At 46.7% G+C, this 22,925-nt stretch overlaps 2 protein-coding genes across 7 annotated transcripts; one reads left to right on the top strand and one right to left on the bottom strand.

The window, feature by feature from the left end:
* Window positions 1–3,389: 3,389 nt before the first annotated feature.
* LOC109733520 (beta-hexosaminidase 2-like) lies at window positions 3,390–5,595 on the bottom strand. Its single transcript, XM_045232815.2, has 2 exons — window positions 4,708–5,595; window positions 3,390–4,542 (listed from the first exon to the last, which is right to left on the bottom strand). Exons 1-2 carry the CDS (start codon window positions 5,510–5,512, stop codon window positions 3,599–3,601), a joined length of 1,749 nt encoding a protein of 582 aa, XP_045088750.1. The 5' UTR covers window positions 5,513–5,595; the 3' UTR covers window positions 3,390–3,598.
* A 3,312-nt stretch (window positions 5,596–8,907) lies between these two features.
* Window positions 8,908–19,500, top strand: LOC109733516 (probable protein S-acyltransferase 12). Of its 6 annotated transcripts, none has more exons than XM_020292739.4 (8): window positions 8,953–9,362; window positions 15,920–16,010; window positions 16,086–16,163; window positions 16,711–16,802; window positions 18,114–18,240; window positions 18,315–18,400; window positions 18,779–18,844; window positions 18,919–19,500. In XM_020292739.4, the coding sequence occupies exons 1-8, from the start codon at window positions 9,156–9,158 to the stop codon at window positions 19,033–19,035; spliced, it is 864 nt and encodes a 287-aa protein (XP_020148328.1). In that variant the 5' UTR covers window positions 8,953–9,155; the 3' UTR covers window positions 19,036–19,500. The 6 variants fall into 6 exon arrangements, with proteins under 6 accessions (XP_020148327.1, XP_020148328.1, XP_040254476.1 ...); XM_040398543.1 differs by lacking the exon at window positions 8,953–9,362 and adding an exon at window positions 15,287–15,418; XM_020292738.4 differs by having other exon boundaries at window positions 8,908–9,362; window positions 15,920–16,163.
* The last annotated feature ends 3,425 nt before the right edge of the window (window positions 19,501–22,925 follow it).

The raw sequence follows: 22,925 nt of genomic DNA, 5'->3' as shown, positions 1-22,925 counted from the left end.
GACCAACACAGAAATAAAACAGGACAGGGATAAACGTGTTATACCCTCTAATCGGCAGGCAAAAGCCGCACGCGGCGTCCTCGGTCGCCTTCTTCTCGGCTTCGAGTTTCTCGGCGGCGGCACGATCGGCTTCGTTGGCGGTGGACATGGTGACGACGTAGACGATGCAGTGGACGTGGACGAACGGCGGCGAGCAGTCGCATAGGAGATGCTCCCCAAAATTCTAATCGCCCATCTCCCGTACAAGATCCAGAGAGGCGGGGATTCGGAGGCCTGCTCTCCCGTCAATCGTGTATGCGGTGGACAGGATGGGATCACCGGTGGCAGCAGCAGCAAAAGGAACGACAGTGGGCGTGGAGGCAGATGCGATCTGTTTCGCGTGACGGCTAGGGTTGGCAGACGTCTCACATATATAGGTGCGGCCGCGTGGTAGCCGGCAAAAATAAGCGCATAGGGGTGAGCTCGACTCGGCTCATTCCCGCAATCCGCGGCGCAGCGCGTTGTGACGAGGCAGACCGCTGAGGAGAAGCGGGTGGGAACCACTTCTCCTCTAAAGCTCTAATAGCATGTGGAAGAGAATCCCTTAGGTCAAACTCCTCTCCAACTACCAGTATGGGACTAAACTTCCCACCACACCTACTACCATATAAACCACATTGGCCTTTAGAGATTTTCTGAATTTATTTTTTTAGTGGTTGATTTTCTGAATTTGTTAGATGGGCCCTATGTTGGGGAACGTAGCATGCAATTTCAAAAAAATTCCTACGATCACGCAAGATCTATCTAGGAGATGCATAGCGACAAGAGGGGGAGATTGTGTCCACGTACCCTCGTAGACCGAAAGCGGAAGCGTTAGTTTAACGCGGTTGATGTAGTCGAACGACTTCACGATCCAACCGATCTTAGTACCGAACGTACGGCACCTCCGTGTTCAGCACACGTTCAGCTCGACGACGTCCCTCGAACTCTTGATCCAGCAGAGGGTCGTGGGAGAGTTTCGTCAGCACGATGGCGTGGTGACGGTGATGGTGATGTGATCTGCGCAGGGCTTCGCCTAAGCACTACGACGCTATGACCGAAGGAGTAAACTGTGGAGGGGGCACCGCACACGGCTAAGAGAACAATTGATGTGCCTTTGGGGTGCCCCTGCCCCCGTATATAAAGGAGGGGAGGAGGAGGCCGACGGTCAGGAGGGGCGCGCCATGGGGGGGAGTCCTACTAGGTCTCCTAGTCCTAGTAGGATTCACCCTCCCCCCCCCCATTTTCCTTTCTCCATCGGAGGGAAAAGGAAGGAGAGGGAGAGGGAGAGGGAAAGGGGGCGCCTCCCCCTCCCCTAGTCCAATTCGGACTGCCATGGGGGGGCGCATGGCCACCCCTTGCGGCCCTCCTCTCTCTCCACTAAGGCCCACTAAGGCCCAATATTTCCCCCGGGGGGTTCCGGTAACCCCTCGGTACTCCGGTAAAATACCCGAATCACTCGGAACAATTTCGATGTCCGAATACAACCTTCCAATATATGAATCTTTACCTCTCGACCATTTCGGGACTCCTCGTCATGTCTGTGATCTCATCCGGGACTCCGAACAAACTTCGGTCACCAAAACACACAACTCATAATACAAATCGTCATCGAACGTTAAGCGTGCGGACCCTACGGGTTCAAGAACTATGTAGACATGACCGAGACATATCTCCAGTCAATAACCAATAGCGGAACCTGGATGCTCATATTGGTTCCTACATATTCTACGAATATCTTTATCGGTCAAACCGCATAACAACATACGTCATTCCCTTTGTCATCGGTATGTTACTTGCCCGAGATTCGACTGTCCGTATCCACATACCTAGTTCAATCTCGTTACCGGCAAGTCTCTTTACTCGTTCCGCAATGCATCATCCCGCAACTAACTCATTAGTCACATTGCTTGCAAGGCTTATAGTGATGTGCATTACCGAGAGGGCCCAGAGATACCTCTCCGATACACGGAGTGACAAATCATCTATGCCAACCCAACAAACACCTTCGGAGACACCTGTAGAGCATCTTTATAATCACCTAGTTATGTTGTGACGTTTGATAGCACACAAGGTGTTCCTGCGGTATTCGGGAGTTGCATAATCTCATAGTCAGAGGAACATGTATAAGTCATTAAGAAAGCAATAGCAATAAAACTAAACGATCATAACGCTAAGCTAACGGATGGGTCTTGTCCATCACATCATTCTCTAATGATGTGATCCCGTTCATCAAATGACAACACATGTCTATGGTCAGGAAACTTAACCATCTTTGATTAATGAGCTAGTCAAGTAGAGGCATACTAGGGACACTCTGTTTTGTCCATGTATTCACACATGTACTAAGTTTCCGGTTAATACAATTCTAACATGAATAATAAACATTTATCATGATATAAGGAAATATAAATAACAACTTTATTATTGCCTCTAGGGCATATTTACTTAACCCTAGGCCCACCCTCATATTTCAACACGTAGGTTCTAACTAGGGGCAAAAATGCAATTGTCCCTAAATTTAAGCATAAACTATTTTATTTCAAAATTTTATGTTTGGATTTTTTTAATTCAAATTATTATTGCATTCGAATATTTATCTTTCAATTGTAAGAACATGTTATTATATCTTTGATTGTTTAGAATAGTTCGGGTCTAAAAAAATAAATTGAAAGCGGACATTCGGTACCCGTCGATGGATTGCCTCCGCCCTATCCCCACACACATTTAAGAAGTTCCATTTTGATGATCCACATTTCGAGTCGCCTTTAACATGCAATTGCAAGGGCCTCTTTGATTCACGGGATTCTAAAAACATGGGAATAGAAAGAACATAGGATTAGAAGGTCAAAACATCTCAATCCTACATGATTTTGGGTTGTTTAATTGCAACATAGGAAAAACAAAGGACTCTTTCTAAGTAGTTCAAAGAATTTCTTAGAGAAAATTTATATATATGATTCAATCATATGAATCGAATAACCAACTAGGAAAAGATTATAAGGATTAATCCCCTAAAACTGGTATGCAAATCCTTTGAATCAAAGGAGCCCTGAGAATTTTAGATATTCTTTTCCGGCGTTCACTTCATCCTATGTCTTTTTTTACACTTCAGCCGATGTCATGCTGCAGTATGAAACGCATCTCATTCACAACAAAGGAAGCTCTATTGGGCTAAAGAAAACTCTATTGTCCATGTGATATCTCCAAATAAGCAATAATGAAGAAATTCCCGGAGGAAAAAGTAGAGGTTGATTGACACAAACAACTTGGCATTACTTTAATCAAATCAAGCCTCAGTACAAAGCAACTCATTTGGCGAATGGGTCCCATGAAAAAGCCCGGCTTTGAAGAAGGTACAACTGCGCATTGGGCAACATGACATGCCGTCCACTTCACATTTACAAACAAAGAACAAATTGACAAAAAAATGGCACAATCACACAACAAAAAGGAAACACCATACATGCTTTAGCTCACTTACATAATTTAGTTTGACACGTTCAATATGAATGAAAGGTAATGCTCAGAGTTGGCACACGCAACGGCGCGTACGCACGCGCCGCTTCTTGTCGGGCCCTCATCGAACCAGGTCGCACATTCCGGGGCGCGTGCGGCACCAGAGCGGCTGGATGGGCTCGGCGCGGATCCCTCGCCCCACCATGCGGTGCCGCCAGTCGTTGAGCCTGTCCGTGGCCTCCGCGTACCGCTTCCGGCCGGACGCGTCGCGGTTGCCGGACCACAGCGCCTCCGCCATGGCCGACGCCCGCGGCCAGATCCTGGCGTCCAGCACCGTGGAGTCGGCCTGCTCCGTCCACAGCGCCACCTCGCCGCCGATGACCAGCTTGGCCTCCTCCGCCGTGAGCCCGTACGCGATGTCGTAGTCGTACACCCGCTGCCACGTCTTGAACGGCCCGCACCAGGAGCCCCCGTCCGTCTTGTAGTCGCTCCTCTGGTCGTCGTACACGCTGTTGTTCCCGACGAAGTCGCCGTGGCCGCAGTCGAGGTAGTAGAAGGAGGCCGAGGAGACGATGGCGCGGTAACCGGCCTGCACGATCAGCTTCGTGTTGTTGGCCCCGTTGTTCCACGTCTGCAGGATGGTGGTGGCGGGCGGGATCACCGACGAGCTCACGTTCACCTCCACGTCCAGCAGCACGTCCTCCCAGAACACCACCGTGCGGTTCTTGGACACCACGTGCGGGTGCACCGCGCGCACGTACCGCTCCAGGAGCTGGCTCAGGGTGCCGCCCTTCTCCATGTCCGCCTGGATCGACGGGTCCGTCTCCCAGCATCCCGGCGTCACCTCGTCGGCGCCGGCGTGGTAGAGGCCCTCCGGGAACATGGAGGTGATGTCGTTGATGATGTTGGCCACCACCTCGTACGTCTTGGGCTCCAGCGGGTTCAGCTGGCCGGACCCCGGCTCGGCCGCGAGCCTGCTGCCCCAGTCGCTCGCGTCCGGCAGCCAGAACTTGCCCGCGCAGGAGACCGCCTCCGGGTACGCGCCGGCCCACGACGCCGTGTGGCCTGAAACGATGGCAACAGATTAGCTCGTTCATCAACTGGGCCGTATTACCTTAGAAACTGGGCCGTGTCAGCGCATTGCTTAGTGGGCCGAATGGGAAAATAGCAGCCATGTTTTTTCTCTCTTTTTTTTTGCGGGGGCAATAGCAGCCGTGTCAGCTTGCTTACCAGGTGCGTCGATCTCCGGCACGACGCGGACGCCGCGGCTCATGGCGAACTCGACGATGCGCTGGACGTCCTTGACGGTGTACCTCATGTCCTCACCGTACGCGCCCATCTCAGCGAGCATCGGCTCGGACGGCAGCTCGATGGGGAACGACTGCGAGTCCGTGATGTGCCAGTGGAACACGTTCATCTTGTTGGCCGCCATGGTGTCGATGGTCCGCAGGATGTCGACGACGGGGAAGTAGGTCCTCCCGGTGTCGAGCATCAGGCCACGGTGCTGGTACAAAGGCTTGTCCTCCACGCGCACGCCGGCGGCCACCAGCAGCTCCCCTTGCCGGCCCCTCCACGCGAGCTGCGAGAACGACTCCAACCCGTGCATGGCGCCCCACACCGTGGCCGCCGTGATGGTGGCCACGCCCGTGGGGAGGATTTCCAGCTCGTAGGACTCGTCCACGCCGTCCTGGAGCGGGGCGGACAGGTCGGACACGGACACGGTCAGGCTCTGGAGCGCGGGGCCCCCAGCGGTGACATTGACCGCCGGCCGCACGATGGGCCTGTACCTCTCGGCGAAGAGCAGCGCGGTGTAGCGCTGCGTGGCGGAGACGAGGTACGGGCTGTTCCCGGACGTCCCCACGATGCGGAACGACGCGGACACCGGTATGGCGGCGAGAGGCTCCGCCCAGGACATGGACGTCGGCTTGGGCCAGACATTGACGGGGAACACCGATGCCTGGGCGCCCGACGGCAGCGGCGAGCTCAGCAAGGACAGGAGCAGGACGACGGCGAGAAAGGCCTCCTTCGCCGCCATTTGTGCTTTGGCTCGAGCTGCTCTGTGCCGCTGCACCGTATGATTGGCAGATGCCTTGATGGATGGGTGTATGCATCAATGCGCCATTCGATTTATATAAGACGTTGCTTAGCTATGTGATTAACGGCATCGCTCGGCGTGTTGTTGTCATCTACGCGCGCGCTTATCACAAGGCTCCAAGTGGCTCTTTCAGGGCGCCTTACCGTTCGTCCATTTCTGAAAACTACGGTTTCGTGGCGTATTATCTCATACTGTATATACGATGCCGGCGTTATGCCTTATGTATGCCGGGTAGACTGCGACGAGTACACGTTTTCTATTGGGTTTCTTGGCCTAAACGATGTAGTGGAATGGCTGCAACGGCAGTAGTAGTTTATTGCTAGTACAAGTTTAGGCAGACGTAATCACTAATCAGACAGTGTACGGCCTGCTGATTGTATACTATAATAAGATCCGTAGGCGAACACTATAACACGTCTGCTATTTTAATGCCGTCACAGGTGAAGTAGCGCAGTGTGCATGAGCCATATGGTGGTAGACGAACCAGGCTTGGCTTTATTTTAGCAGCTAGCCTTGTTGGTTCAGAAAGTAAATTGCATAGGCGAAACAGGCACAAACTGAGCGGTCTTTTACTACTTTCACGGCTGTGCTTGATTCTGTTAATCTAGTTTGCCCGGATTTGCTAGCTCACAGGCGACTGAAAAATCGTTGCATGTCAGTCGATTTTGGGTGGTAAAGAGGGTATGTCTCGCCTGACGCGAGACAGAAGGACGTCCCGCTTCAGATGCCCGATTGGGCCACCCAGTGCGGACAGGCTTTGAGTGCTTTTGCTGTCAGGTTTTCGCCCAATAGTACTCGTTTCGATGGCGAGCAAGTGCGGTGGGTTTCCTGGCAGTGTGCTGGACTCGCTACGTCTCTTTCCTCTCCTCCTGAATGTTGCTGAAACAGTTGTATTTTCGTTCTTGTAATGAAAAGGGGTAAGCCCGGTTAAAAAAAGGCTTCGAGTGTTTTTAATTCTTTTTTTTACATTTTTTCATTCTGTTTTTTGTTTTTGTACTTCTGCTTGTATTTGCAAATATTGTGAATATATCTATTGCAAAAATTAATGTATATATAAATGTTGAAAAACATTAATCCGCATTAGAACAATGTTAAACGTGTATAGAAAAATGTATATAATGTATAAGAAAACTGTATAATGTGTACGAAAAATATACACCAAAACATGTGTGTGTGTGTGTGTGTGTGTGTAATACTCCCTCAGTCCCAAAATAAGTGATTCAACTTTGTACTAACTTTAATACAAAGTTGGTGTAAAATTGAGTCACTTATTTTGGGACGGAGGGAGTATTAATCATGCATTTGAAAAATGTTAAACATGTATATAAAAAATGTACATGATGTATACAAAAAAGTACAATGATTATGGGAAAGTAGACATAGAAATATATGTTAACATAAATATTAATATGTATTTGAAAAATGTTAAATGTGTATATAAAAATATTTCCAAAATATATGAAAAATGTAAAATGTGTATGTACAAAAATAACATCAAAAAATTATATGTTTTAAAAAATGTTAATCATTTATTTGTAAAATTTTAAATGTGTATATAAAAATGCTCCTAATGTATTAAAAATGTAAAATGTGTATAGATAGAAGTAGATATCAAAAAATACATGTTTAGAAAAATGTTAATCATGTATTTGATATTTTTAAAGATGTATGCGAAAAATGTATAATGTGTATGAAAAAAGGTAGACATAAAAAAATATGAGTTTTCAAAAATGTTGATCATGCATTTGGAATTTGTTGACCTCGTGCATTATTATTTTTTGAATGTGGATGTAAAAGGTTGACATCGAAATGTATATTTGAAAAAACTATTAATCATGTATTTGAAAAATGTTCAACGTGTATTAGAAAAATGTTTCTGTTGTATATGCAAACTGTTTCGTGTAATTGAAAAAAATGTTAAACGTTAAGAAAATATATCCAGGTTCTATAAAAAAGAAAGAGAAAAAACCCAATGAAAATCAACAAAGGAAATAGCAAAAGAAAGAAAACCAATTAAAACCAGTGCAAAAGAATGAAAATGGTGAAAACCTAGAAAGGAACAAAGAAAAACTAAGAAACTCGATAAAATCAAGAAAGAGACAAAGGAAACGGAAGAAAAATAAACAAAATAGGAAACAAAGAAAAACATTGAAACGGAGAAAGAAACAAAAAAACCTAAGAAAAAGAAGAAAAAATAAGGGGAAACCCAATAAAACCAGGGAAAGAAACGAAAAAGATCTAGTGAAAAACTTAGAAAAAATTAAAAAACCAAAAAACAAGTGAAGAAACAAAAGACCAGAAGAAACTAAATGGAAGGAAACAAAAAACAAACAGAGAAAACCGAAGCAACATCAAACCAGCGACAAGCGAGCGAGGTATGCATGAATATGGGTTGGCCCAATAGTGTAGCTTGCAGGAAATCTTCACGCGAGACTTTCTTCCATCTCACGTTGAACGAGATATAGCTCCCGCGGGTAAAGAGCAACTGTCACCCCTACACCCTGATGTGTGCGGTGGACTTGGCAGTGTGTGGGTTGTGGCACGTGTGGTTAGTGTCGTCCGTGGCCCAGACCAGTGTGCGTGTGTATAATGTTATTTAACCCTGAATCCATGTACGGATTGAGGGCATGTCGAGTGTTGCCTTGTCTCCCATCTCTTTGCTTCTTAAACTCACCTACTTACTTGGCAAGTCTTCTTCTCACCCTCCTTTCGCTTTTTCCAATCACCTTGTGTAATGTCAATCCGATGTTTGGGTTCGTTACAATTGGTTATTAGAACCACTCCGATCCGCCCTAAAATTTTCCGTCACCACTCTCTGATTCTCTTGGCAAGTTGGGTAACATCTACCACTTCGGGCGTGGACTCGCCCCGGTGAGACCATCCAATATCCTCGAACCTATACATTTTGGCAACCCTTGGGGGTGGTTACCGGAACTGGTACAAATCGCTCGGGGCAATCTCTGCAACCACATTGGAGACCCTGAAGCTTGTCCCGAAGCTTTTCCACCACAATGATTGAGGATTGAAAGAGGACATTTGAGATGTGATTGGTCGTTGTCCGCGGACGCGCAAGTCGGATTTGATGTATCGGGCATAGATGCTCTTGCTTTTCATTCTTCAATCCTTTTCACATTCCTAGATCTCTGCGGAAGCAAAGCTTTCCCCCAGCGGAAGCAAAGGCTAACCTTTGCGCAAAGGTGAACCAAGACACGAACTGGGATACGGACATGAGTGGGCACGCTCATCTTCGCAGAACAAACTGACCCGCCGCTACGACGAGTCACGACTGAACCCACCCAACCAAGCGGTCGCTGCTGTGTCGCAGCCAGCGGGGCCCGTCGTCATCTCGGCAAAGCAAAGATTCGCATAGTCACGGCACGTCGAGGCCGAGCTGCAGGGCACTTCGCCCTCCAAGCCGCCGACAATGCAGGCCCACCAACCCTGACCGCAACAGGTTGGGCTAGGCAGCTTGCAATACGCTCCGGGAAGAAGCGACGCACCAGACCCCGCCTCGCACGCGCGCCGCCACCGCCACCGCCACCGCCACAGCCACCTGCCCCGCCCCGCCGGCGGGCCAGACGGCATGGAGTGCCTGAGGCGGGTGAACCCGTTCCGCGCGTGCGCGGGGCTGCGGGTTCTGGGGTACCTCATGCTGGCGCTCGTCGCCGCCATCGTCGCCGCCTCCTACTACGCCGTCGTCGTCTACGCCTGGGGCCCACTGCTCCTACGCGGGGGCAACGGAGGCACCGTAGCCGCGGCCGCTTTCGTCCTCGCCGCCTTCCACCTCCTTGTAAGCGCCGCCACCCTGTCTCTCTTACTGTCTAATTTCAGTAGGATTTTTTTGCGGATTAATTTCAGTAGGAATTCGTCATGTGGTGCTAGGTAGTAGCCTCTGTTTTTCCTTCAACTGCAAGGCAGCTTAGTCATTTGTGCGAGCAGCTAATTGTGCAATATGGATCTTAATTCATGTTACAAATCATTAATGTCTTTCGGATTAACACATGATAGATGTCTATGCTCCAGCATCATATATTTATTGAACAAATTATGTCTCGAGAAATACTGTATATCCTTCGAAATTACATTTTGAGGGCCCTTTCTTATTGTTGACTTTGTGCATTGAGTAACTCAAATATATAAGAACATCACCACATGCAATGGTTATACTCTTATTCAACTATTTTTTTCATGCTTCAAGCGATTGATAGATATATTATGGTCAAACAAGTCAGTAGCATATATATCGAACCATATCTGTCGAACCATATCTGACGATAATACCTAGACGTGATATTTTGAGCCTCTATTCTTGTTATTCACCAAACTGTATTTAGTACTCCCTCCGTTTCTAAATATAAGCCTTTTTAGAGATCTCAGTACGGACTACATACGGATTTATAGTCATATTTTAGAGTGTAGATTCACTCATTTTGCTCCGTATGTAGTCCGTATTGGAATCTCTAAAAGGCTTATATTTAGGAACGGAGGGAGTAGCTTTTAGATTTTCGGTTCGAAATATTGAGCATGACAAAGGATGTGCTGGTTTCTTCCAATTAGACTGAATTATTCACCATAGCCAAAACAGCCAGCATATATACAGTACAAAGGATGTTAAGGTAGGAAGGAAGGCAACATATGTATTATCAAGGCCAAAACAGCCGGCATATATACAGTACAAAAGAATGCCAAAAGGCAGTAATACGAAAGGCCAAAGGCCATCTGCACTATAACCCTAACACCCCCCCTCAAACTCATGGTGGATCCACAACACTGAGTTTGGAAAGGCGAAATCCATGTTGCGCTCTAGTCTGGGCCTTCGTGAAGAAGTCTGCTAGCTGTAACTCAGAAGGCACATACTGAAGAGCAATAACATGGTCCTGCACAGCAGCGCGCACAAAAAAGGCGTCAACACCAATATGCTTGGTAAGCTCATGCTTCACGGGGTCCCGTGCAATACTGATAGCACCTATACTGTCTGACAAAAGGGTAGTAGGTGTAGTAATAGAAACACCAAAGTCCTCCAGTAACCATCGCAACCAAGTCACCTCTGCCGTCAAAAGAGCCATAGCTCGTAACTCGGCCTCTGCACTCGAACGGGAAACTGCGGTCTGTTTCCTTGTCTTCCAGGCTATGAGCGAACCACCAAGAAAAACACAGTAAGTAGAAAGTGAACGGCGATTCGAAGGATCACTAGCCCACGTAGCATCCGAATAGGCCTGGAGCTGGAACGAGCTGGAACGGGGAAAAAAGACGATGTGAGATCGTGCCACGAAGATATCGTAGAACACGAAGAAGGTGACTATAGTGAACTGAAGTGGGAGCAGAAACAAACTGACTCAGAATATGGACAGGATAGGAGATATCCGGACGAGTGACAGCAAGATAGACAAGACTCCCAACAAGATGACGGTTACGCGTCGGATCAGACAAGAGTTCACCATCAGAAGCGCGAAGGTGAACATTGAGCTCCATAGGAGTCTCAACAGTGCGCTCATCACTAAGAGCCGCACGAGCAAGAAGATCCTGGATATACTTTTCTTGAGAAATAAAAAAGCCATCGACGGTGGAGGAAACCTCAATCCCAAGAAAGTAACGAAGAGGACCAAGATCAGACATAAGGAACTGCTCATTGAGACGGGCCTTGACAAAGGCAATATACTCAGAATCGTCGCCAGTGATGATCATGTCATCAACATATAGAAGAAGAAGAGTACGACCACGAGTAGAAAGGTGGACAAACAACGCTGGATCATGATCACTGGGTGAAAAACCTGCTGCAGTGACCACGGAGGCAAAACGCTCAAACCAAGCACGAGGGGCTTGCTTAAGACCGTAGAGAGAGCGACGAAGATGGCAAACCATGCCATTAGGAACTGAATACCCAGGTGGTGGCTGCATATAAACCTCCTCACGCAACTCACCATTAAGAAATGCATTCTTAACATCAAGCTGAGACACAGACCAATGGCGAACAGAGGCCACAACAAGAAGTGTGCGGATAGTGGTCATATGGGCCACGGGAGCAAATGTTTCATCATAATCATGACCATGCTCCTGCTGAAAGCCACGAGCCACAAGACGAGCTTTATAACACTGAAGAGAACCATCAGAGCGAGTCTTAATCTTATAGACCCACTTACAGGTGATGGGACGAACACGGGGAGGCAGAGAAACCAGGTCCCACGTGCTGGTGCGCTCTAGGGCAGCAATCTCCTCTGCCATCGCAAGCTGCCATTCAGGATGAACAATAGCATCGCGATAAGAGGTAGGCTCAAGTACAGCCGAAAGACCATATTGACTAGGAGAATAGCGATCAGGAGGAGGACAGGGCCTATTCCGAAGACGATAAGTCGGCTGAGACGAGGAAGATGGTGCACCAGACGTAGATGGCACATCAGTAGAAGATCCGTCCACAACACGGGAACGCCGGGTATAATAAAAAGGAAAAGTGGGACGAGAAGGAATGACCGGAGGTGATGGAGATGGGGAAGACATCGGTGATGAAGGTGGAGAGTCATGCAATAAGGGAGGAGAAGAAACCACAGGAGAAGATGGCGTCGGATCTGTAATAGTGAGACGAGAAGGAGGATTAGGAATACGAGGCATGGAGGGAGGTGAATCAGGAAACGTAAGAAAAGAGATATCCTCTACTGAAAAAGTTGAGGATGGTCGCGGGTAGGATGGACGAGATTCATCAAAAGTCATGTCCCGGGAAATGCGCATCCGGCGACCGACTGGATCCCAACACCGATAACCCTTATGCTCATCACTGTAGCCTAGAACTCAACAGACTGCAGTCAGTTTGGTGCGTTCTCGAGGGGCAAGGAGAACATAGCAAACACAACCAAACAGCCGAAGCGCTGAATAATCAGGAGAACTGTCAGAAAGACGCTCTAGAGGAATACCACCGTGTAGAGCAGACGAGGGCTGAATGTTTATGAGATATGTCGCAGTGGAAACAGCCTCAGCCCAAAAATGAGGTGGAAGAGAGGCAACAATCATCATCGCACGAGCTGTCTCAAGGTGACGATGCTTACGCTCAGCCACGCCATTCTGAGCATGAGCACCAGGACAAGAGAACTGAGCAATAGTACCCTGCTCAGCAAGAAAGCCACGCAATATTTTGGATATATACTCGCCAGCAGAATCAGCACGGAATACACGAATAGGTGTAGAGAACTGAGTATGAACCATGGCAGCAAAACGTTTATAAATAGAGAGAACCTCACTCCGAGAAGACATAAAGTAAAGCCAAGTGTAGCGAGAGAAATCATCTATAAAAATAATATAGTATCGATGACCCCCTTTCGAAGCGAAGGGAGCCGGACCCCACACATCAGAATGTACTAAATCAAAAGGACGCTGAGACACTGACTCGCTAGTAGGATAAGGTAACTGAACCTGTTTACCAAGCCTACAACCCTGACACTGTAAAGAGACATCTCCTAAGACAGGCCCCAGAAGACCACGACGAACTAGAGATGATAGTCGAGAACCACAAAGGTGACCAAGTCGATGATGCCACTGCTGGAAAGAGCTGGTAGCTGAAGCGACGAAGGCGGATGGACTGGCGGGTGTGGTGGCAGCGGAGGGGACATGAAGCCAGTCTAACTCCCAAAGTCCCTGAGAATCATGGCGGCGAGGGCCAGCCCCAACAAGAGCCCGCGTGTGACGATCCTGGATAGTGCAAGAATCAACGTCAAGAATGACACGACATCCAGAATCAGTAAGCTGACTCGCGGAAAACAGGTTCATTGTAAGGCGAGGAACATGAGAAACATCTGGAACATGAAATGAAGTAGTTGAAAGAGTGCCCCGACTAGCAACAGGAAGAGGGGTACCATCAGCAGTAAGAACATTAATAGGAAAATCAAGAGATCTAAGAGAGGACAAGATAGAAGAATCAGAAGACATATGAAATGAAGCTCCAGAATCCAGAACCCATGGGGATGTACCTGACTGTGTAGACGGTGATAGCTCAGCACTAGAAGCACCAGTCACAGAGCCGGCAGTACCTGTCGAAGAACCTGAAGCAGCAAGTAGACGCTTAAGCTTGATAATATCCTGCTCAGTCAAAGAGACAGTAGACGACGTCGAGGAAGAAGCATGAGTCCCTGAAGAGGAATTGCGCTCCCTATTACCCATATGACGCTTCTTCTTGAAGCAATCAGACTCGGGGTGACCATCCCTGTTGCAGTAGCCGCAATGAGTACGAGGACGAGAGCGGCCCTCTCGAGAGCGACCCTCACTACCAGGAGTGGGTAGTAGTGGCGGAGCACTGGAGCGAGAAAGTGATGGTGGAGCAGCAGCTCGAGTAGCGAGCACAGAGGGAACCTGAAGCAGACCAGCACCACGGAGGCGAGTCTCCTCAGCACGAAGCTCAGAAAGCACCTCGGAGATAGGAACACGACCACGAGCAAACAACTGAGCACGTCGAGGCTCAAACTCTCCACGGAGCCGCGATAAGAACTCATAGACGCGTTGAAACTCCAAGTCTGACCTCACAGTCTGGCAACATGGGCAAGTGCCACAAACAACAGTGCGAAGGGAGTCAAGCTGGCGCCAAATAGCAGAACTCTGAGTGTAAAACTCATCAATAGTGGAGTCTCCCTGCTGAAGAGCATGTTCTTGACGGACCACAGACAAGTATAGAGCATCACCGGAGGGCTGATAACGCCTGACGAAAACGAGTCCACATCTCAAAGACAGTACTAAGGCCCATAAACTCAGAAGCAAACTGAGGTAGAACACTGGAAGTGAGGACAGCCGCATCACGAGCATCATCATCGCACCACTGAGTGTAAGCAGCCAAATCATCACGATAAGCAGAAAGAGCATCCGAATAATCCACAACTTGCCGGTCATAAGCAGCAGCTGCTTCATCAGCAGCAACCCTGGCAGCAGCCCTATCAGCATCAGAAGCATCTGCAGAAAAAGCCTGTGGTGTCGGCGGTGGGGTAGGAGCGACTGGACGCGGAGGATAGGGGATCTCGCCGGAAAGAACACCCCAGAGACGAAGGCCACGCATGTGAATGCGCATGAAGGCAACAAACTCAGCATAGTTAGCCCCATCAAATATCACCGGACAGCGAGGGACAGCGACATAGCCTGATGACACTTAAGACATGATGCACCTTCTCTGTCTCTCTTCTTCTCAGTATTTTTTTTAATCCAATCTGCAAAGGCAGAGTGCCAATCGCTTCACACCTGAAGAGATCACCAAGAAGAAGAAAAACAGCAGCCACAAGCCGCGGTCCACCAAAAGACCAACAGGCACGCACACAACCACGCGAGCGCACGCGGAGGCCAACAGCGCGGAGAGGGTGGGGCCGGACGGGCGGCCGGCGACGACGGGCAGACTGGGCCGGAGGAGGAGCCGGGCCGCGACGGGCAGACGGGGCCGGAGGAGCAGCCGGCGGCAGCCTGAAGTTCAGCGGCGGCGGAGAAACTCCTCGGTGACGGCCTGGGCGGGCTGGAACCTCGACCTCGAGGCGGTGGCCGGCGATGAGGGTCCCGGGACTCCGGGTCGGGAGGAGGCAGTGGCCGGCGGAGAGGTTCCCGTGGCCGCGGGTTGGGAGGAGGCGGCGGCCAGCGGTGAGAATCTTCCCGGCGGCGGCGGAAACCTCGGCGACCTCGAGGCGGTGGCCGGCGGAGAGGAACCCAAGGCCGCGGGTCTGAAGGAGGCGACGGCCGGCAACGAAAATCCCTGGGCCGCGAGCCACGGCGGCCTGGAATCGGATGAGGTCGATGGAGTTGAAGGAGACGATCTGGAGGGCAATCGATCTAGCGACAGATCGGAAAAAAATTCCGGTAGAGACCTTAAACCAGGCTCGATGCCATGTTAAGGTAGGAAGGAAGGCAACATATGTATTATCAAGGCCAAAACAGCCGGCATATATACAGTACAAAAGAATGCCAAAAGGCAGTAATACGAAAGGCCAAAGGCCATCTGCACTGTAACTCTAACAATTCACCAAACTGTATTTAGTACTCCCTCCGTTTCTAAATATAAGCCTTTTTAGAGATCTCAGTACGGACTACATACGGATTTATAGTCATATTTTAGAGTGTAGATTCACTCATTTTGCTCCGTATGTAGTCCGTATTGGAATCTCTAAAAGGCTTATATTTAGGAACGGAGGGAGTAGCTTTTAGATTTTCGGTTCGAAATATTGAGCATGACAAAGGATGTGCTGGTTTCTTCCAATTAGACTGAATTATTCACCATAGCGCCTTACATTACTTGCTATCATGGACTTCTCTTTTCTTTAAATGAGAAAATCAGGCCATGATTGTGTTTGTTTCTGTTTTGTTTAAATTTCTTCAGGGTTCTTGTTTCTTCTGCAGCTTATAATGATGCTATGGTGCTACTTTATGGTTGTTTTTACGAATCCTGGAGCTGTACCTGAAAACTGGAGACATGCTGCTGAAGGGGATGGTATGTATGCGAACAACAGTAGCACCATATCAAATAATGTCGCTACAGATTGTGTGAATCCTCCATCCACTTCAGAGGAGCAAGGACATGCGCCTAGATATTGCTCTCGTTGTCAAAATGGCAAACCTCCACGTTGCCATCACTGTTCTATCTGTAAGTCAGCCTTCTTCATGGTGTCAATTAATTTATAATATGCCACTGTTTCAAACCAACCTTCATACTTCAGGAAAAATGATGTTTGTCATCCAATATATATTGTTGGTTATGATGTGGATGATCTTGCAAGTGCCGGATTATGGTCCCTGAACTGGATTGAATGTGGCTTTAGTACTGGTGTTACTTTCAATGAATAACGGTCAGTTTGCGGTTGCTGAACTGTATTCCGCCGAACTTAATTTATAATCTGCTATGGAAAAATAGTTGCGTAAGTAGGGATAAATTGATTTAAACAAAAGGTAAAATAGACAAAAGCTGGAAAGGTAAGGTGGATTATCATTAATCCACCACAATGCCAAAAGCAGCCCACGAAAGGGTGATCTGTAAAGCTGCTACAGAAATGCCTAATGAAAAGCACAAGAAAGTTCTTGCATAGCTTGTGTGCAGCTTGTGTGCTTTTCTTTTATAGTTACTCATAAATGCATGAAAGTCATCTATCCCTTCTATTACATTCTTATTGTGACCTTTGTATTTGACTCTGTAGGTGACAGATGCGTACTAAAAATGGATCATCACTGTGTTTGGGTAGTAAATTGTGTCGGAGCAAGGAATTACAAGTATTTTCTCCTTTTCCTGGTAGGATTGGAACACTCATTGGGAAATTGATTATTGGAACACTTCTTGGGAAATTAATCTCGGATAGTGTATAGTTGTTTTTTGAGAGCGCATTTTCATATAAACTTCAGCAAGATTTTAAGTTGCTGTTCGGTTAGGATTGGGTGTAGTGAAAATATTTTGTATTAGTAAGCTAGTCTCTTATACTTGTACTGGACTTGTATGAAAACCATGCTAGGGTGATTTCGCAGACATATATTTTTGTTGTGGGATATACTAGTTCTGTCGTGCCATAACGGAACAGATTTTAGATTTTTATTTTTTGGCCCTAAATCTACCTTATCTTATTTTGATGAGAACCTGATGTCCAAACAGGCAAACTAGGCCTTACGGGTTGTTTGGATTTTGCCTGTAATCAAAATCGGTTGAACTATTTTACGGGTTGTTTGGATCTTGCCTGTAAGCAAAATCGGTTGAACTATTTTATGGGCTAACCACCTAAGCTTTTTTGGCCTAGGTCATGCTTTAACGAAACTGCCAATTGCTAGTTTATCTAGAAAAACACTTCAAAATAGCATAATAACTAAAAATGATGCTCTCCAAGCAGATTTTCACCAAATACTACCATAATGTAACACAAAATTATAAATCAGTATTGCTAAAACTTCTCAGAGAGTTTATGCCACCAATTGGCTTGTTACCATTTTGTAGCCACATATTTGTGTTTTTTCTAGTATCTTAGAGTATGTGGTTTGCCTTTTCAGGCTCATTCAACAAATTTATGCCACCTATTGGCTTGATATCATGTTGTAGGCTTTTAGCCCCATATTTGTGTGTTGTTTCCTCGATGACAATATGCACTTCCATATTTGTGGTGATATTATCTGATAGGTTCATGCACAATTATTACCAGAATTTGCATATTTAGGATTGTCGGACTTGCTCATCTGTATTTGTTTTTCAAACTGTAGGTAGCAAGAAAAGACATGGAAGTATACATTGATTTTAAAAACAGAAAGACATGGAAAAGCTTTAACGAAAAGCTTCAACGTTGTCTTGTGTTATAAGTGCTAACTTACGAAATCTAACGACAGCTGTACTCTGTTCTCTGTGCTGGGACTCTGACTGGCTTCAGCCACATATAAGTGTTGGGCATAAGCATAACGAGTCTTACGACTCATAAGGGCACAAACAAACTACAACACAAGTTACTTATAATTATGTTTCCTGTCAATTGTCTTCTTGCTACACTTCCTATAATTATGTTCTCAACCTGCTTCTTTAGCTTCCGTACTACTAATTTTTTTAAAGTGCACTCTCTTTTCATTATAGGTGTATACTTTCCTCGAGACTGTGCTGGATACATTGGTGCTACTTCCAAGCTTTATTATCTTCTTTCATGATGGAAGTAGGCGCCCCAGCTCAGCTGGTGATATTGCCATTCTATTTCTTGCTTTCGGTAAGCCTCTTCCTTTCAAACTTACCTTAAAGGTGTGTGGTTGAACTTACCCTACTCCTACGGTTTTACTGCAGTTCTAAATTTGGCGTTTGCGCTGAGCCTCCTTTGCTTCATATGCATGCACACGTCTCTTGCTGCCAGTAATACGACTTCTATCGAGGTAAAGGATTTGTAATGTGAATACTTTTGGTTTCCTGTTTGCCACTGTTCATAAGTACACTAATTCCTTGATTGAACTGTTAAACTTCGTTTTGCATTTATTCGGAGTTACTGGTTGATCTTCAGGTCGTGTAACCAACTCACATCACACACCTGTTCAAATAATATCATGTAGCTCATTATATTGCTACTTGATAACCTAGTATTTCATGACCTTCATTTTGTAGTTAAACTCACTGGTAGTACAACAGTACAAGAACAATCTAGGTTTCAGCTTGAATTTCTTTGCAAGAATAACGAGATTTTGGTTGTATAGTGACTTGCTGCTGCTGGCATGCCCAAATGATATGTTTTTTTGTACTGGTTAAACTAATTCCAGGTATACGAGCGAAAGAAAACATGCTCATGGGAGTATGACCTAGGATGGAGAAAAAACTTGGAGCAGGTATTTTACCTGCATTTCCGTTCGTCCGATCTCCTTAATTCCATACGAACCTTCTGAAATATTGTGTACTGCAGGTATTTGGCACCAACAAGTTGCTCTGGTTTCTTCCTATGTACTGTACCGAGGATCTGCAAAACATTCCTACAATTCAAGGCCTTGAATTCCCTACTCGTTCTGATGCAGTGCTGTAATTGCGATTTGGTTGGCAGTATATTCTTGTTATACCATGCGGCCATCTCACTGGTAGATTAAACCGTCTTATTTCTGTACAGAATCATTATTTTTCTGTACAAAGCTACTTCATCCGTCTCAGTTTAGGGCAACTCGAATCCGCGTCACCAATCACCCGCAAATGTATGGACTGGACAGTCTAGACATTTAAGGGTCATCAAATTTATCTGGACTGGTCCGGACGTTTGAAATCTCACAAACAAGGATCAAACTGGGGGAGTCCGGACGTTTGCCACGTCGGACTCAGACAATGCGCGCCACCCAAAACCCGTCTCTCTTCCTTTGTCCTGTACTTAATAGAGGTGTGTGAGGTATCATGTGTGCTCAGTGGATTATCATGGTTCTTACCTGGTTTTTCGTTAATTAACTGAAAAACTCTCTTCTGATTAATTAATTCATGGGACATATGAAAGGTTTGGAAATTATCTTGTCTAGCAAAGTGAAGAATTTCATATAGCGTATCTTGCACGGAACACTTCCATGTCGTGTTACACTTGCTAATAGACATGAAAGTTTCTTCCATCTGTCCATCAGGTTTGAATGAACCAGAAGGTACAAAACACATGTTGTTTCTATGCCAGAAGTTGATAGAAGTTTGAAGAAAGCTGGGATTGCATGAGGTCATCAGTAAAGCTTGTGTTATTGATTGCGCGAGAGAGATGGTTCTTGAGTTTTTACTTCTTATGCCAGAGCAAGAGCTATCTACAGTAGGCACCCAGAATGCACATGAATTGATTGCTATAACAGTCTGGCAGGGAAAGTCCCAAGATGCATACCAAACCTCGATGGGAGCCCGTGCTATAGCGATAAATTATGTTAAACCTCACTCCTCGAGGGCAACACTTAGAACAGGGGGATGGGTAAGACCTCCCAGGACTGTCCTCAGAGATAACAAAGGAAGGTTCATTGTTGGTGGGAACTGGAGGATGGATTGGTGCAGATGTCTTAACAACAGAAGTGTTGGCTCTAAGATTTGGCTTATCACTTGCACAGAAGGTGGGATGTAATCGTCTTTTGTTAACTCCGACAATATGAAAGTAGTTGACACAACGAAGAATGGAGGACATTCAGTAGGAGGGGTGGTGGTAGTTTTTGATGATTGTTATTTTATGGCGTGCGGTTTTCCACCTATTAGTTTTAAGCATTGTAATAGGGAAGCAAAGGTAGTTGCTCATGAACTTACTAGATTAGCTAAATTTTTTGTGACGAGATTGTTTTGAGGAACCTATGAATGATATTGTAACTTTTCTTACTAATGATGTAACCGTTTTTGCCAATGACTAAAGGCGATGTTTTGTTTAAAGAAAAAATCACCGGACATATCTTTTGCCTCGGTTTCTAATAAACTGGACCAAACACAACAGTTAATGGTTCAAGATAAACTTAAACTTTACATCCCAACTGATTAAGCATACATAATTGGTGATTGAAAATTTGTTTCACAGACGCGTGTAGGATCGGCCAGATCGCAGCATGTTCATATCCAAAATTGCTCCATGGCCCTGCGTCCCAAATCAGTGAAAGACTTACAATCCGAAGGCTGCTGCAACTCTTGCAGTCCAAGTTTGCACCACAGCACGACGGGGCCCCTTATGTGGCCATCGCGGAACAGCTTGGCTTCCACGTCAAACTCCGCAGATCCCCGACGCATCTCGTCCTCGAGGCGCTTCCTCTGGCTGTCCGGCAGCGGCGCTCCTCCTTCGCCGCCGTGCGCCAGGGCCGTCACCTCCGCTGTTCCCTTCCTTCCCGGCTCTGCGCACACGCCCGGCACAGGACCTTCTCCGATGACAACGCCGGCGTACGACACGGCCGCTTGCCCGTGGCTGAAGCAGTTTTCGTACACCAAACCTTTGTTCTCGACGTGGAGAGTGAAGTTGAACGCCGGCGGCGAGGTCGGTGACGAAGCGGTGATGCCGGTGAGATTGACAGAGTAGTAGTCGGTTGAAGGGTTATCCAGCATAAAAGCCACGCCGAACATGAAACCCGCGGCTGGTTAATTTGCAAGTTTCAACGAAGGGAAGTTATACACGAGTTGATATAGTGGAAATCTTATAGGAGCAACAAGGAGAAGAGCGTACCTAGTCCAAACAAGAACATAAATATGTCCCTCTTGTAGATTGTTTCGTAATAATCGTCCAGCTCCATACTCACGGTTAACGCAGGATCGAAGATCCAACGTCAAGCGAAATTATGATTTAGAAGAAGATCCTAATTAGAATCGTGGCTCGTTATTATCTGGGAGCCCCCTGTCTCTAGTATTTATATAAGGATCATATCTCCCCGGCTACAAGATTCCGAAGGGATTCGAATCAGACTCCAAATCAAACTCTTCTACGTACTCTGCATGTCTAGCTGTACAACTTTGCCTATCCTTTTTTTTTTCTTGCTATAAGCTTTGCCTATCCTTTAGTCTGTGCAATAGCTCGCGTCATGTACGCATACACTTTGCCGTGGGATACCCGGCCCGAAAAAGCCCGACCTGAGGCCCAACAAGCTTTTTCATAGATGGGCCGAGCCTAGCCCTGAAAACTAGGCCCAACGGCCAAGCTGGGCCCGGGCATAGGTTTTCTGCTTCGGGCTTTGTTTGGTCTGGCCCGAAGCCCAGCCCGGTATGACAAATTATTTCTCGCATATCAAGTTTGGATGGGTATTTTCAGCAATTCGACCCCACACGTATCTGTGCTTCAAACAACTGAAGTAGCAATTTAGGAAAAAGTAAAAAAATTCTGAAACCTATTCCGAGCAAGGGTGGGCTACCGTGTCCGTGTTTGTCACGTCACGTCCTCAACCCAATTTTCCTTCTTCCCTTGGCATGACTCCTGCCCCGTGCCCTATTCCCCTGATCTCATCTTTCGAACATGCCGTCAACTCTGCATCGGCCTCCTTCCCATGGCCAGCTGCGGCACATCAAGCCCTCTCCTCGCTTAGATAATGATACGACACTGCACGACAGGATCAACTGCCACAAGTCGAATCTGCCGCACCCATCGACGACCATGGTCTAGCACGGACCCGAGGTCCCGCACCCACTTCCCCTGTTCGGCCGCTGCGACGGGCTCTCGTTCTTGAGCTTCTCCAGTGCGGCGACATCCAGCGCCATCTGGGGAGGGAAGGGGCCCTAGCCCTCAAATCGCGAGACCTCCTCCTTTGCGCCTTCAGCGCCCGCTGTATCGCTAGCATGGGCCTGGCCCAGCAGTGTTCACTGGCTACCGCCGCTCGCTCGATCGCGGCTGGGTGCTGCCGCTCGCTCCATCGCTGGCTCCCGCTCGACCATTTTTTTCATCATTCTAGAAACTGGTACAATATAAACTGTTTTTCTTAGGGAAAGAAAACCAACTTGCTACAGTATATACTCTTGTTCTTAGAAAAAAGTTCATCGAATTTGAAAAACAGTTCACCGAGTTTGGGAAAAGTTCATCAAAATTTGAAAAAAGGTCACCAAATTTGAAATATTTTCATTGAATTCGAAAAAATTCATCGAGTTTGAAAAAGTTCATCAAAATTTGGAAAAAGGTCATGGAATTCGAAAAAAATTCATCGAGTTTGAAAAAAGTTCATCGAAATTTGGAAAAGTTCATTGAATTCAAAAAAAGTTCATTGGATTTAGAAAAAAGTTCACCGAGTTTGAAAAAAAATCCACCGAGTTTGAAAAAAAGGCCACCGAGTTTGAAAAAGTTCTTCAAGTTTGAAAAAAGTTCACCTTATTTGAAAAAAGTTCATCGAGTATCGGGAAAATGTTCATCGATTTTGAAAAAAGTTCATCGATTTGCAATAACTCGTTGTATTTGAAAATTTTCACGCGTTTAAGGAAAAAGAAAAAAAAAGATAGAAAAAGGAAAGCAAACATAAA

Source organism: Aegilops tauschii, chromosome 2 (genome assembly GCF_002575655.3).
Source record: "Aegilops tauschii subsp. strangulata cultivar AL8/78 chromosome 2, Aet v6.0, whole genome shotgun sequence".
Taxonomy (NCBI): domain Eukaryota; kingdom Viridiplantae; phylum Streptophyta; class Magnoliopsida; order Poales; family Poaceae; genus Aegilops; species Aegilops tauschii.
This window is presented reverse-complemented; position numbering and strand designations above follow the sequence as displayed.